Source organism: Mus caroli, unplaced genomic scaffold (genome assembly GCF_978045245.1).
Source record: "Mus caroli unplaced genomic scaffold, Mus_caroli_1 scaffold_16, whole genome shotgun sequence".
NCBI lineage: Eukaryota > Metazoa > Chordata > Mammalia > Rodentia > Muridae > Mus > Mus caroli.
In genome coordinates this window covers 32422599-32439105 of record NW_028227271.1, presented here as the reverse complement: position 1 = coordinate 32439105, position 16507 = coordinate 32422599, and the positions used below count along the sequence as shown (strand labels likewise).

General features: G+C 40.5%; 1 protein-coding gene across 5 annotated transcripts in view; it reads right to left on the bottom strand.

The window, feature by feature from the left end:
* The window catches only part of Fam135b (family with sequence similarity 135 member B), a 262597-nt gene that overhangs the window by 103178 nt on the left and 142912 nt on the right, over positions 1-16507 (bottom strand). For all 5 annotated transcript variants that reach the window (XM_085831356.1, XM_085831357.1, XM_029469991.2 and 2 more), the window contains one exon: positions 15678-15757. In XM_085831356.1, coding sequence (XP_085687482.1) covers positions 15678-15757 — 80 coding nt within the window. The remainder of the gene's footprint in view (positions 1-15677; positions 15758-16507) is intronic.

Here is a 16507-nt window from a genome sequence, read left to right as displayed (position 1 = left end):
AAGGCCGAAGCAAACGACACTGATTTCAGGGGAGATAAACTAAAACATTCATTTCCAGGGCTCGTGGCTTTTACTGCACCCTAAACTCTAACAGCGTCGAAGCTGAATTGTTTCAAACCAAAGCCAAAGAGAGTGGAACAAATGTACTGAGGTTTTCGACGGGGCTTCTGTAAAGAGGGAAGAGAGAACTCAATGGAGTCTGGAGATCATCCTTCTCACCCTTCTGCATATTTCATTATTCAGATTCCAAGTAGTCAAGTGAAGTCTAAGTGTGGGGTGGTGCTGCATTTCCCAAGCTCTCAGTCCTGGCAACAGGGAGGACAATTTCAAATGGCATAGGCTTCAATATCTACAAAACAAACACTTTCTACAAAGGACATAGTGAGAATTTGCTCAGTTGTAAGGCTGTCAGGGTTACAAAATTAAAACTTCAAGGAAATCCAGCATACCTAACTCAAGGACAGAGCAACTTGCTGTCTAAAAAGGAAAATGACTATTTTCCTGCATTGTTTTAATTGAAACTTGGCAGAAGTCAGACTATCTTGCAAACCCACATACAAAGAGAAACAGAAGAAGAAAGCTGAGCTATGAATCAATTGGTAGAGTGATTGCCAAGGGGACAACACAAACATGAGGACCCTCCAAGGGTGTACTGGAACAGCCACATGGAAGTGGCTCAAAAACATCACAATGATTGAGCCAAACAAGCATAGGCACAAATCAGCACCTCCCAACATCTCCCCATCTCATCTCCTCCAGCCGTTAAAGGAAACAGTAGGAGTTTCCAGCATCACGCTGTTTGCAGGCCTAATTATGAAGATATGAAACCCAGTCTTAGCTTGGGGAGCAAACCTCTAGCATATTAAACTTAATGGTTTAAAATGCACGTGATAAAAAAAGACCTAAACAAAGTTAAAAGATAAAATACAAATATATTCTGCATAATATGTTAAAGAATGAGTGTCAAAAGTGCGTTTAGCAGTAGGTAAGTGTGGGTGGGGGGGTCACATAATTCCCTAAATAAAAATAAGCAACAGTGGAAGCCAGCAACCTTGCCCATCTTCAGTTCCTGTAGCTTGCACAAACTGACTGCATGTACAACTCACACAAGTTGTGTTCTTTTAGAGGAAGGGACACCAAAAACCTACAGTGTGACCTCTCTATAGCTAGATTACTAGACACGCAGAGAATACATGCCGGCAAGTTAGCTATGACTTCTTCACACAGATTTGAGTAGAAGTCTAAGATAGCTCAAGTCTTTACATAATACTCTAAAGGAGCATTCTGTTAAAGGAGCTCACCTGACAGAATGAATGGCCTGGCAAAGGAAGATAGCTGGATGATGACTTTCAGAAAGCCCTCAGGGTGAAGCAGAAACCTGACTTTTCTAGTGTCTTGGATATTCTAAAGTTAACCCTTCCTTCTATATTGTACACAACCACAGTACTCAAGCCCACATCCTCTCTGATAGGTCTCCTTTGGGGACCTACTATCATGTTTCAATTATTTTACTTTAACATTAGGTGAGTTACATCTCAGTCAGGAAGCTAAGCCATCCACAGCCATTATGGCATGGCTCTTAGAGTTCAGCCCAATACCAGATATCCTAGGATTGGGTCAGATGCTTTCCCTACGGGAAAAAACAAGTTATCTTATTAAATTCTAATAAACAACAAAATATTCTGGTAAAAAGCCTCTGGTTATCATTTTTCAGGGCTGGAACAATGACTCAGTGGTTAAGAATACTTGCTGCTCTCCAAGAGGACCAGAGTTCAGTTCTTAATACTCATGTAGGTGACTCAAAACAGCCATTATCAATGGAATGTAGAAATAAAAGAGTTTAACCTAGAAGAGTCTGAAAGTGCTAGCAACAGCAACTAGGAAAAAGAGAAAAAAAGAGATGTTCAAAATTCATATTTGGTATTGGATGATTGCAAAGAAATATATTTGATACTGAAAATGCAAAATCAATTTTGGAGCTTCATAGCCTCAGAATGATTACTTTAACATAGACTTTTGATCTCCTTAGTTTCAGTCTGTGATAATTTTTTTTATTTGCAAGAGATTTAACAAAAAGAATCAGAAATATATAGGATATACATATATATGTATATATATATATATATATATGTAGAGAAAGAGAGAGAATAGAAATATATAGTAGTCTTTTTTGTTGATATTATGGTTTTATATAAACAATCTCTAAAAGTTTCAACCATATATTGTTAAAACTAACAGTGAAAAACTTCATTTTACAAGATATTTGTAAATCAATAGTGCCTCAGCAAAAATGACAAAATGTTGAAAAAGACATCAAGAAAACAATGTCATGAGGAAAAGGGACTAAAGGAACTGAGGGGATTTGCAGCCCCATGGAGGGAGCAACAGTGTCAACAGGCCAGACCCCCTGGAGCTCCCAGGGACTAGGCCACCAACCAAAGAATACACATGGGGTGACCCATGGCACTGGCCATACATGTGGCAGAGACTGGCCTTGTTGGACATCAGTGGGAGAAGAGTCCCTTGGACCTGAGGGTTTCAATGCCCCAGTGTAGGCGAATGCCAGGGCAGGAGGACAGGAGTGGGTGGGTGAGGGAGCACCATCATAGAGGCAGGGGGAGGAGATATGGGATAGGGGGTTTCCAGATGGGAGACCTGAAAGGAAAAAACATTTGAAATGTAAATAAAGAAAATATCCAATCAAAAGAAAGAAAGAAAGAAAGAAAGAAAGAAAGAAAGAAAGAAAGAAAGAAAGAAATTATAGAATAAAATAAAGTCATAGTTTGCCTTGACTCAATGTCCTATATCTTTAGAAGATGACTATCAAAACAAGAACAGTATATCCAGGAATCTTCATCTGTGTTCATAGTAAACAGCTATCCATCTGCAAATAAGGCAGGGTCTGTGTAAACAAAGTAGGATCCATCAGGAGAATCCAAACTTGGCAGCACTTTGATTTTGGACTTCTAAAGACAAGATCTATGAGAAAATAAATTGCTATTCTTTGAAAATAATAATTCCTATCAACACACACACAAACACACACCAATAAATTTAACCAAAGAGGGAAATGGTCTACTTTCTATAAGACACAGAAGACGGTATTAAAAATGAGAAACATAAAAGCAAACATACTACATGTTCATGAGTTGGAGGACTTGTCAATCATTAAAATATACATATAACACTATACAGAGCAAAGATACAGTGCAATGCTTATCCAAATTACAAATTCCATTTTTACCTTAAATGTTTTAAAATTCACATATAGCTATAAGTAATTATGTATATCTAGGGAACTCTTTAGTAAAAGAACACTAGAGCCATTACAGTATCTAAGTTCAAAATATACACAAAGCTCTAGGCATCTCAATAGTGTGGCACATAATAGAACAACGTTGGAAGGCCAGAAATAAATCTGCATGCTTTTCAATCAGTTGACTTTCTACAGAGATGTGAAAAGTAGGCAAGAAGAAAGGACAGCCTCTTTAGTAAATGGTTTGGGAAGCACAAATTTTACCCAAAGTAAAATTATTCTTATCTTCATTTTACAATATATACAAGAAGCAGCTGAATGATCTAAAAGTACAACATGATTAGAAGAAAAAAAAATAAACCCAACATTCATCAAATTGGTTGTCAAGTGACAATTAGGGCTTGAATTCAAATAGACACTAGTTGTACTTTACAAAAATCATCCATGTACAAATCCTTACTTAAATAATACCACGAACCTTCTAGTTCTTTCATGGTTCCACATCTTAAAAAGTGAAATTATAATGTTACTATGTGTGCATTGCTCTGGAAGCTCATACATGAAACTAGTAAGGAGTTTCTCAGGTCAGTATGAAGTCTGGTAAGTGATGCAGATATTAGTTGTCTTGTAAGCTGAGCACAGGAAAGCAGAGTCTTGCACCAGAGCCTTCCCCATAGGCATGCTGGTAGGCAAGTGATCCAAGAAAGTGGAGGAAAGACCCATTGATAAGACCTGGAATTCTGCTCTATATGGACAGGAGGCCTGTGAGAAGCTCAACGTGAGGTCCAGGTTCATAGTGTGGGGTTTGTCAGTTAACCAGATCACAAATTCACAAGTTGGCTGACTCCTTCATATCACATGTACTGTACTGTGGGTCCTTTTACTGCTCTAGGGACAATATGAAGATTAAACAAGATAGGCACAGACCTTCCTTACTATATTGATACAGATCACTACAGTAGGACAAAAGGCAGATAGTCATTGGGCCCTTACTCTGTTACCCATGAAAGCATGTACCCGTCCTTGTATTCTTTCATCAAATTTGTCATAAAATACCAGGTCAGGCCACAAGGATAGAATGATTACAGCTGCTCACTACGAAACCAGACTAACTTCAGTGGGCTTTGAGGGGACCACGTAAATGACAGAGAGAGAGAGAGAAGAATGAATACTGTTATGACTTTACTTGCTTTTAGTTGAGGTCACAGAGCTAAGCCATACATGGTAAGCATCCTTTCATCCTTGATAACAATTCTGACATATGCATTATGACAGCATTTGCTCAGGCTCTTTGGAAGACTTTTGCTAAAAAATCAAGTCAATTAGCACCTGTAGATATCTGATGGGTGATTCAAACAAGATCAGAGGCTTGGCACGTCTGCATTCATATTGTATTTGTTCCATTTGCTGTCTAATCTCTTGAGTCAGTCTGTACTCATTCCTAAGTTTAGGTAAGTCGATCTTCTGAGGAATGATTCACCCATAACTATAACACAGAGTTACCTTGACCTATTCTGCTTGTCGAAGTACAGGGGTGTCCTACCCAGCCCCACTCCTTTGTCAGTAGCTTAAGAACATAAATCCATCAGCCTACCCTTAAAGTTCAAATCAACCAGTAAGACCAGGAGATTTATGTAAGTTGATGACATCAGCAACAGGAGAGATTCAACATTTCCTGGATGCTGGCATGACTCAATAGCCCACCAAGCACAAAGTTAAGATGTGTTGTGCACACAGTAAAAACATCTTTGGACGCTGTGCCCATGAATAATGGACAATCACCAAACAATACTCTATGTTTCCAAAAATAAGTAAACAAAAGCCAAGTGATGTCTTTATATGACTACTGGGCAGGGCTAGCATCCTTTAGCTTCAGTTGGCAGCATGAGTTGATGCCTACATTGCAGGAAGTTTGCTTGTCTTAATAAGAGTCTTGGTCTTAACATCCTACTCTCTGGGCCCATCATGCGGAATGCACAAATATTAAAAATGCTTTCTCCACATTGAAAATGGTCATGATTTACTGAAAGCAGCATTATTATTAAATTTAAGAGGAAAGGTAGACATTAAGTAAATAAATGGATATATAGTAAAGTTAGCTGCAGTGGTTTGAAGAACAGAATAAAGAATTGGGTGACAATAGTTAAGCAGAAATCAGTTTTTAAGTCCATGCAAGAATGCCTCTCTCATAAAGGAACATTTGAACAAGACCTGTATTAATTGATGGGACAGTAAACAAATGTTGTTATTGGAGTCAAGTTCCAGGTAAAGGGATATCCAAGTTCAAAAGCTCTGACCTAGGAATGAACCCAATGAAGGGAAATTAGGCATGACTCCAAGTGATTATTAAAGCTGATGGTGCAGAGCACACTGTGGCCCAATAAAGCATCCCCAACTGCTCTAGAGTGGACAAGAAGCAACAGTTGTGCTCTGGTTGAGTCTAGAATTCCTACGTTAGAATCTTGGCTCCCAATTACATCAGTATTTTCACTTCACAATGAAGACAGCAATAGTACCTACCCCAAATGCTTTTGTACATCATCTAAAGACATTTTCAGTCACGGATAGATTTTATATGTGATGACTATCTCCTGTGATGAAAGAATATGATGCTTTGATGTTTACATAAAGACAAAAATCACATAGTTGATTTCTCACAAAAAATTCTATTGGTAATCAATGTATGATAAGTGCAAAGAACATAGGATAGTGTCTGGGGGAGAAAGATCATTTGTGTAAGCAATAGCTGCTGCTGTCACTATCATAATGGGTTGGAAGCACAGGAGAGGAAAACAGGAAGAGAAAGAGGACAGGATCAGGTGAAGACAATAAAGGAAATAGAAGCAAAGAAGAAAAGTGAGGAGCAAGAGAAGAAGAAAGAATAGAGGAGAAGCAGAAAATGTATCATATACTTAACAGGGGATCAAGATAATTGACACTGTCTGTCCAAATGCCAGTGTAGTTTCTTTATGAGACTTTGTTCACCTATAACCACATAAGAATCAGTGGCTTCAAATTAATTTACCTCCACTGCAGTAAGAACATGTGACCACATCAAAAAGGAGCTGATGTCACAGGCTGGATGGTTTAGGCATGGAGATTTCATTTCTACATTTCAATTTCCCTAAGATTCAATTTCCTTAAGAATGTATGTGCCCTGCATTGAAACAAGTGGAATCTTCAAAAAAGCGAGTGCGCTGTTCCAAAGCAACAAAAAGGAAAGCCAAATGCAATCTCTTTCTTCAAGAGCATCCCATGTAAAAGCAACAGCTTCAAAGATGTAGTATTCACTATACTTCTGAGATATTTCCAGATAGCTGAAACCTACCCTCAGAAAAACAGAATTCTGGAACTTTCAGAATGTTCTGTAGATATAAGACTGTGTAGGAGCTGTGTTTGCCTAGTTTTCATTCCTGGAATTTGACATAAGGCACATTCTTTCTTTGACTGACATCAACAGGAAGGAGTACTTACAGTTAGAATGAAAGCCAGACTGTGGGAACTCTAGTCTCCCATTTGATTTCTCTAGGGCAACCCTGCTCTCATTTAAAATGCATCTTCCTCACATGGCTGTGCCTCTATGGTAAAAGAGTTAGCTTCATTTGATTTCCTGAAGTCATATGGTCCTAATTTGTGCTAGGTGCCCATAAGTAAAAGAATCAAAGGCATTCTATTGAAAAACAAAACAAAACAAAACAAAACAAAACAAAACAAAACAAGGGTGCCCTTTCACTTGATCTTTCAGGAGACAGAAATCCCTAGAAGGATAATGTATTGTGCCTGCTTACTGAGCATATATCTATAAAGACCTTGGACAGGCACATAATCCCACTAACCACCATCTAGTTTAATAGAGAATACCCTGGTGGAAGCTTCCAAACTTCCCCCACTGCCAAAGGCACATGTGTATTTCGAGAGCTCAAGAACTCAGTGCCTGGTCCAAGGTCTTTAAACACACATGTTTGCACATACAGGCACATGAATACAAATGCACACACATAAACAATCAGCACTAATATTTTGGTCCCTGGAGCATTTTTTTCCTTTGCTTGCTTGCTTGCTTCCTGGCCATGAAAAAAAATAAATTTCTGCCAGCCAGTGGTAACTGAAGGCTTAGGATAACAATGCTGTGTGTACTTCTGCACTCACAGAGAGTGTTGCTGATAAACTAGGTAAGCTGAACGAGCCAAGTACTTGTTTCTGGAGACCTGTCCTTGATTGCTCTCACCTGTCACTGAAATAAGCTCCCTGAAGCCCTGTGCTTCAATCTCTGGACACGTGTGCCAATTTCTTCAATGTCTTTCTAGGTCCCTTTGCTCAATGCAGTGTAGTTTATGTAGGTTTTTCTCCTATAAGTCAAGGTAATACGCCCCAGGAGAGGATTAGATCTTATCCTAGAGGCTTAGGAGACTCCAACTGTGAGGACCTAGACAGAGCAGGCATGTCTAATGTCATGGAGACACATTGAGGGACCTTGCTCATTTTCCAAACAGAGGAAGTTTGCACTGCTGACCCTGGGCAAACCCAGGTATGCCTCACAGAAACTTTTCCAGATGGTCTTTCCTTGACCCCTAAAACCCTGGGTCTCCTCTCCTCCTGAACCTCATTTCTAACAGTGATCACCACTTTCCTTCCCATTCACAGCAGATGTCCAAGTGTCTCTGTGTTGTCTATGAACAGTGCCTCACACACATCTAGTTTTGAGGAGTTAGAAATTTGAGATTTAGCAGGCACCTTAAAAGAATTAACAACTGTGACAGGGAGAGAGAGAAACTGTCCCTGTTTGCAGAAGTACAGTGGTGATATGCAAATATAGTATCTTAGAATGTTCTTGTGAATATTTGGACTCCCAAGAAATCTATCAACTACATATACCAACTTAATCGATTTTTGGCTATGTAGGCTATTTCCTAATGATTATTGTATACAGAGAGAGCTATATGAATGTCACAGAGTTAGAAAGAGTCAGTTTGACCAAAATCTGGCAACTCCCAGCTCTCTGTACCGAGAAGTTTCCAGACCCTGTTGGAAAAAGGGTAGACAAAACTGTGGGTATCAGTAATTTATTAAGGGTTTACCCTCGGTGAGTTTATAGGAGCAGTGGGAAGTTGGGTGGAAAGAAAGAAATGCAGGACTAGCATATCCCATTAGCTTCCAGCATGTACTTCATGTCACATTTGTATCTTCGGAGCTGAGCGTCCAAGCTTCTACATCAATAACTACTGGCACAGGGCAGAACTTGTACTGGGGAAGCAAGGGAGTAAGATTCAAATTTCCTGGAAAGATCCATTCTTAGAACAAATGTTGTGCCCTGTGTCTGGTCCTCCAAAGTAAAGACATGGCTTCTAGTTGTAGAAAGCAAACTCCAGTGGGATAGATGTGGTGCAGAAGTAGGAAAAGCCACATGTGGGAGGGATCAAGCCTGCTGTTACAAACTGAATGAAGGACAGTGAGGTCAGGGCCATTTATGCTAACAGGGATGATCACCCTTGTATCATCTGCTCATGGGGACCACAAGCTGTATCTCTGCCTACCTAGTACAGCAAAATGGAACACTAGAAAGGAAGAGACAGGCATCCAAAATGGAATGGGCACCAGTAGCAGGGGCAGCTGTCCATCGTAATGAAATTCTTGAAGCAGGCCCTGAACCCAGGCAGCTTTAAGATGCCATCTCAAGGGCAAAGGGATCCTAACTTGACACAAAAGCTGAGTCCCTGGGCAGCTGGCAGAACAGGCTTTCACAGTGAATAGGGGCAGAGGGAAGGAAATTCTGGCCATTGTTATTCCCAAGCTGCTGGTTTGGCTTGGCTGCAGCTGAGTAGATTGTATGGTAATGGATTGTAATGCCTCTTTGAATTTCCAAGGATTAAAGCAGGCAGCCACTTTGTCAACCTTGAGCTGCCTGTCCTCAGACCTTAGCTGGATCAGAGCCTAAGAGATGAGTGTTTTACCTGCTTAGCATTCTCCCTGAAAACAGGCATATTTGATATTTAGGTGCACTTTAATGGACCATGAAAAGAAATTAGATTGATTCATTTGAGAAATAAATGTCTCTCCCCGCCCCTACACAGTGAAGCTCTTAAGTGCTTCCACTTAGTGGAAATGGAAATTACCTCTCAAAACATTACGAAAACTAATCACTGCGAATTTTATACATTTCCACAATTTACTCTGCTATCTTTTCCTTTGCTTTGATGAGCAGACACAAGCAGATGCCTGTTCTTAACCTAATCATTTCCTATGGGCACCTCCCTACCATGTCTGCCCTACTTGATCAGTACCTAGGGAGATGACTCTTTGCTTTTCTTTACTATCTCAGGAGGAGGAAGAAATGACAGACTATTAGACATAACCTTTTTATGGAGGTAAATACCCAAGGTTAAGTATTTTTAATGTCTTTCCATTGTCGTGGGCATGCTAACTGAAGCCCTGGGCTCACAAGAAGAGGAAGCGAGATGCTTTGAAGTCATATAATTAGATTTTTGAAGTGCCTTATATCTAGGCTTCCTTGCTGGAATACCTTAATTCTCACATTTCAATTAATTTCCATTTGGGCTTCTCCTTATTGTTTAGGTTTCCTGGTTTCTAAGAGAAATCTGAAAAGTTCATTGGATGCAGAAAATAATGTTTTGGCCTTGTAGATTCAGGTTGTATTTTTAGACAAATGAGGTGTGATTAGCCCTTCCTACCCCCTCAAACCCATGCACTCCCAAGGGTGTACATTTTTATGTATAGATGTGGTGTTTGACTCTGGTTGTCTGTTTAATTGGATACGGGATCAAAGAGTCTCTGGGTGGAGCTGTAAGGCATTTCCAGGAAGGATTAGCTGAAAAGGGGAAGATCAATCTTGGTGTCAGAACAGACTTAAACAGTCCTGAGAGGAAAACCTGTTGCTTTTGCTTAGAGCCTTTGCTCCCTGGTGGTGACTATATTTACTACATGGTTGTCCCCACTGTTGCCAGCTGCCACTGACACTGGATACCAGTTGTTTTAGCCTAACAAAGTGAACTCAAGACCCATGGTTCTCCAGAGAGCCTCCTGGCCTTTAGTGTCATATAAATACTGTTGATGCATCATTCAGACTTGTGGATCTGGCAGCTAACAAGTTCTCAGACTTTCTAGGATACAGGCAGCCATTGATGAACTACCCAGCATGCATCATGTAAACCAATTTAGTAAATCTCCTTTGCAATACACATTTATTCCATTGCTCTATTCCTCTAAACACCATGACTAATTCAATAGGCACTTATATGCATACAAATGCAACCTAAAATCAATTGAGTATGATGAGTCTGTGCGTGCCATGTCTTAACTACTAAGAATAGAAAATTTAGTATTCCTTTAGAGTAGTGAGAAAAACAATGAGAATTCCAAACATCCCTATTGCATGAGAAAAAGAATGGCTTCCAGGGTGTATTCTATTGCCTTTCTGCCTAGCCAGTTAGCCATAGCCAAGGCACACCCTGCTATTAAGCCTTATTATGGAAGGAATGAGACAAAATTGCACAGCATGGCACATGGATGGTTAAATATCTTAAGGAATTCATGGCAACACAACTGCCAGAAGAGATGTCCACATGACAAATACCCCTGTCAAACCTTTGCCTCTCTTCACCTACAATGCAGTTCTTACTGTCTCACACCTGATTCAGCTCTGCCTTGGGAATACTTATGTTGGCTTTATTTATGAGTTTTCATTAAACCTATGTTAAAGTGCTTCATTGATAATAGACTAAAATATGCCTGTCCCTTTAACATAAGATATCAATAATGGTACAGCAGCACCACCATCAAGCTTGTGAACTCTCAGTTACTTAGAGTGACTTAGTGGTTGAAGACTTTGAGTTGGGTGAATGGAATTTTAACACAGATGAATCCAGGTTCTGATGAAAATATGACCTGCTTCTCAAATAGCCATGTCCCTTCATCTTATCATTTCCCAGTTTTAACTACATCAAAATTAGAACAAAAATATAGCATGATGAGTCTTTATTCTCTCTTAGGTTTTTGAACAGCAAACGGATGCCCAAGACAATCAATCACCTGCTCTGGTCCTATTCTGATCATGTTCTGGTGATAACGGAGACCTTAATGTTAGGGCCAAACTTCCAAGTGTCCCTCCATTCACACAGAAGTGTCCCACTTTGTACCCTACACTCATGCCTGTGAGCATGTCTAATATGATTACCAAGTACCTAATGAAGTACCTGTTCTTTCTCTGACACTGGGATCTATTAAAATGCCCAAGGGAAGAATTGTTCCTAACCAGTAAAAGCTTATAGCTTGTCACAATCCACTCAAGATGTTCGACTAACCCACATGAGAATAAATCATCAGTTAACAGAGAAACATTCCCTCAAATTATTTTTTAAAAACTATTATGACAGATAGCAAGGGGACACACAGGTTAATCTCTTGCAAAACTCGATGTGACATTGTTCTATACCTACAGAATCTGCATTGAAGCCATCTGAACCACTGGAACCTGCTTCTGTATGATACTACAAAGCCAGCATACTGGAAGTAGAGAGAAAGCATACTCATTGTTGAATTGCTGAAGACATTGTGTATTTGAACAGCACTGGGTTCATGTGGTCAAGGCATTTCACCTCATTTCTCTGTGCTTTTCAGAGAAAATTTTCCTCCAGGAGATGGCACAAATCCAGCAGGTCTGCCTTTTCATTTTGACTGTCCCAGTTCTTAAGAATATACTAGATCTAATCTGTGCAAACATGGAGACTCTAGGTGAGTGGTGAGTGGAATTTTAACACAGATGAATCCAACTTCCAGTGGTTGGGTTCATATTGTAGCATCTGCCTGATCATCCATCCATACCCTCATCTCTGGCTAGGTTCTTGGCCTTCTGGGCCCCACTGTGAGTCTCTTCCTCCACTAAGATGCTCTGTTCCTGCCTAATTATTTGCTACATCAGGAATCTGCAAACTATCGCCCTACTGTATCACTATCATGACTTTTATTTCATGAGATATCTTTGAGACTACCTGATGAGAACACCTATATCCACAGGGGTGAGACTAAGACTCTGTACAAAGCAAAAATAGTTAAATAGATACCTATACTGTGTATCATAGCCATACTTAGCCTAGTGAACAATTGATTATTCTAAGCATTCTCTGAGCCCAGCTACTTTTTAATAATCTTCCTCATAGAGTTTTGGTCAATACCACAAACCTGGGAGGTAAGTACCACCCACTGAGCCCAACTTATAGATGGGGACTTAGAGATGAAATTGTTTAAATAACTTGTGATATCATATGGATTGGAGGTGTGGACGAAGGATTGAAATATGAGCATCTTCATGCCCATAACACTCTCCTCCCCTGAATCCTGTTTCCCTAGACTCAGCGAGCTTTGTTTATGACTACATTAAAGACAACTGAAACAAACAAAGAAAGCAAATTGAATATACTACACCAAAAACTCAATAACAGAGTATTGAAGATATCATTGGCCCTGCTTTGAAATTCCTAGATTTTTTTTTAGTTCCCTCATACTTTGCTTCCAAAACACCCATATTTACCATTTTCTATGCAAAAAATACTTACAAATGATAGAGAGTATGTTTGAATGATTGCCTGTAAACATGCTTAGCAGTATCCTCCCAACTCAAGATAGAAGGGGGTGCATTAAAGGAAGAAATGGGGTGTATTTCCTTTCAGGTAAAAATGGACAGCCTTGTCCTACACTTGACCAATGGAATACAGGAGAAAAACCCTTTACAGGAGAAAAAACCTTTACCAGTTTCACACAAGCAAGGAAGCAATGTAGAATCCTCTTCATTTTATCTCACAGCAATAGAACTACTGTATAAAAGTAGTTTGGTACTCCAGCTAGATGCAGAACTTAGCTATCCTTTAAGCGGTGCAACTGAGGGATCAGAACTGTGGCTGAAGAAGTGTTGAATGCTCCATTCTAGCTGAGGCCTCAGGTAACACTAGCCCATCACTGAGGGTGGCAAGCTCTGCTCACTTGAAACAAAATTAAGCAGAATAGACCATTGCTTTTAGTGCCAAATTTTGGAATCGTAGGCAATGTAGTCACACAGAAGAATCTGTTATAATTAGAAAATTCTCCTTAAAGGAGAAATAAATCTGCATGTATCTCTCGCCCATGAAACCATCTGATTATAAGTTTCTGCTAGCATGTTTGGCATTCTGGTCTACATAGCATTTGAGTACAGAGCTCAAGGGCATGAGAACTGCATCATAGTCATTACTCTGTCAAACTAGACCAGGAAGGAAAAGGGCTTTAACCTCAAATTGCATATCTTACTGGTTTCCTTTGTCTTTGCAGCGCCATCTCAATTGCTTCCTTCTCGATGGGCTCCAAAAGCTGCTACATACCCAGCCTCTGGCTCTCACAGGCAGGACTGACTATTCCAGAGAAGGTACATCAATGAAAGGAGCTGAGTTCATGCAGTGAAGAACATCAGAGAGGAAAGAGACCAAGTCCTCAATGGCCTGCAGATGGCTCTCATCAATCAGCTGACTCTCCCACCTCTCTCCTGGAACTTTGCTTTGATTTTAAGAACAAGACCTTGGCTCATAACTCTGACTTATGACCTCTCACGGAGCAAAACCGTGGACCCTTACTTTATGGCCCTTTCCATCACAACACACTTGTATTTATTATCTCTACAAAACATATTTGTTGTATATCATCTCTGTAAACAGAGAAAGATGCTGTGGAGGTGAATTTCTGCCTTCATATTTCAAGGGAAGAAATAAAGTCAACGTGCTGATCATTTACCTCGGTTCATATAGTCAGTTTCTCCAAAGCAGGATCCAAGTATCCTGCTATCTTAGTAGATGCCATGGGCTAAAGCAGGGAAGGAAGACACAGTAGAGGATGGGAAAGAGGAAAATGACTCCTAAATCATACTGAGTCTCTACTGAAGGGAGTACAGGCAATAGTAGGAAACCTCCTTTCCTTATCTAAAATGCACAATTTGCTCCCAACATAGGGGAACGGACAAGATAAATATCTTGGGAACATGGTGACTTAACTGATAAACTAACACCTGCTCAGCTCAGATTTGAGAAAAAGGCAGGTAGCAAGCTGGGTCTCTCTATAGACCTTGAGTTAGAGGAATAAGTGCAAGCTTTCACTCATTGCCTGTGCATCTCACTTGTTGGGGTCTCAACTGCATATATGCTTTGACTCACCCTGATGCTGTCGTCCATTCCAAATGGGTTGTATGAAGTGGGGCTGTAACCAGCACTTACCCCATCTCATTTCTGACACTCAGGGTCACTCTTACTTCGAATGGTGAATGGGTACTTTGCAGTTTTCCTTTCTTGCACTTCCTTTCCCTTCCTCTACCCCGAAGGCAGAGTCATTTCCTCGAAGACTTGCTAGAATGTGTGGTTCCACCAGCTTTGCTTCTGAATTACCCTATACTTCAGCTATACTTTTTTTCTTTTTACATCTTCCTTGTTCAAAGGATACTGTGTTTCTTACTCAGCCCTAACAGACTGACTCCTTAAAGCCTTGGGTTTCCATTTAGCTCTCTAGCATCGCAATTAGGACCTGGGCTTTGTTGAAAGCCTTTTTACACTGGCTGTGAAAGGTTCTCTAACAGGCCTGAGCACAGCAAATGTGGCAATGGCAGGATTTGCCCTCCCTCCCCTTCTCCTCTCCCATGCTAAAAATCATTAGATTATAGTCCTAAAGCTGGCCCCCAGAGTCCATTCCTTTATTTGACTACCTACTCATTGCTAACACAGAGCACCAAGGTCCAACAATCAAACTTCATTATTTGGCTACACTGGTTAACCTAGCACAGACTGCTCCCTTTTCTCAGTAAAAACCCACTCCTGAAACAAAACAAAACAAAAACAACAACAACAACAACAACACCCCAACACCTGCTGCTGCTTGCTATCTGCCTTATCCAAAGACTGCCTCCCAACCCAAGCTTGCCTCTCAGGGTTAATAAATTCCCTTTGTGCTGAGAATTTGGTGTCTGGATAGGTCTTGTACAGACTCTGAGGGGCTGGCATCCTGTATAGACTGATGACATTCAGACCCACTCTTGTACCTAGAAAGTTCGAGCACAACTGCTCACTCACTTGGTCCCCTGGCCCATTAGCAACAGGCTCCCCTTACCTATCTGCTGGATAACGCTTCTCATCAATTTCATCCCGGATATGACTTTAGCCAACCTGCTGCAGACAGTTTCTGCCAGCTGCCAGACACTCCTGGGAATGATTTTTCTTTAGCCAAGTGTCCTTAACAGTGCTGTTCACACAGAGCCTCTTCCAATAGTGGGTCTGCCATTGCAGCACTCACTGGTCCAATGGTAGACAGTGACCACTGCCCTATGTTCTGCCAGACTATGCCACACAAGGACACATGATGATTTACCTCTGAGGCAGGAGCCCTGCTTTACACTCACCTGACTGCCCGACAATGGAGGCACTCAGCCTGTGGGGGATCCTTGAAGACACTTTCAAGGTCACTCGAATCTGGTAGTACCTACAAAGAGAACAGAGACCAGGCCATGATGATGTGTCTACTTAACATGGCTCCTAAAACTATCTAGACTTAATTACAGAAAGCCATAGGAAACCACTGGAGGTCCCAGATGCCATGCAGTTCTCTGGAAGAAAAAAAAGAGAAATTTCATTTTATTGGAACAGTTGAAGGAGAAGAGACAGGATGGAGAGGGAGGCAGGAAACTGTATCACTTCAAATCACATAAGACTGATCAAGGTTTGAGTTGATTGAGTTGATTTCAATACAGAAAAGGGACAAATGGGTCACATGACAATCAGTATATAGACATGTTGTTGTTGTTGTGTTTGTTTTTTCTTTTTTTAGTCTAGAAAAATCAACTATCACAGGAAGATAGCACAATATAAGGATGGAAATCCATATATGATCTGACTTGTAAAGTACACATATGTGCTTGTGAGTGTGCACCCTTCTTCCCCACACCTCCTTGAGGCATGTAGAAGATGGGGTGTCATTTTGTGTATATTGCTAACCACTTTTTGCAATGTAGTCATTTTCTTGTCTTACCATATTTTTCTGTTCCATTACATCCACATTTTGTACTCCTATGCAGGCTCTTGGTAACCTCTCCTTGGTGCTTTGCTATTAATGATCTTTGCACTTGTAAGCACTTGGGAACCATTTCTGGCATGCTTGTGCTCTCCTCTCACATATCTCAAACCCACAGTGAAGTGAAATATAAATCAGACAAGGTGAACCATAAGTAAATGG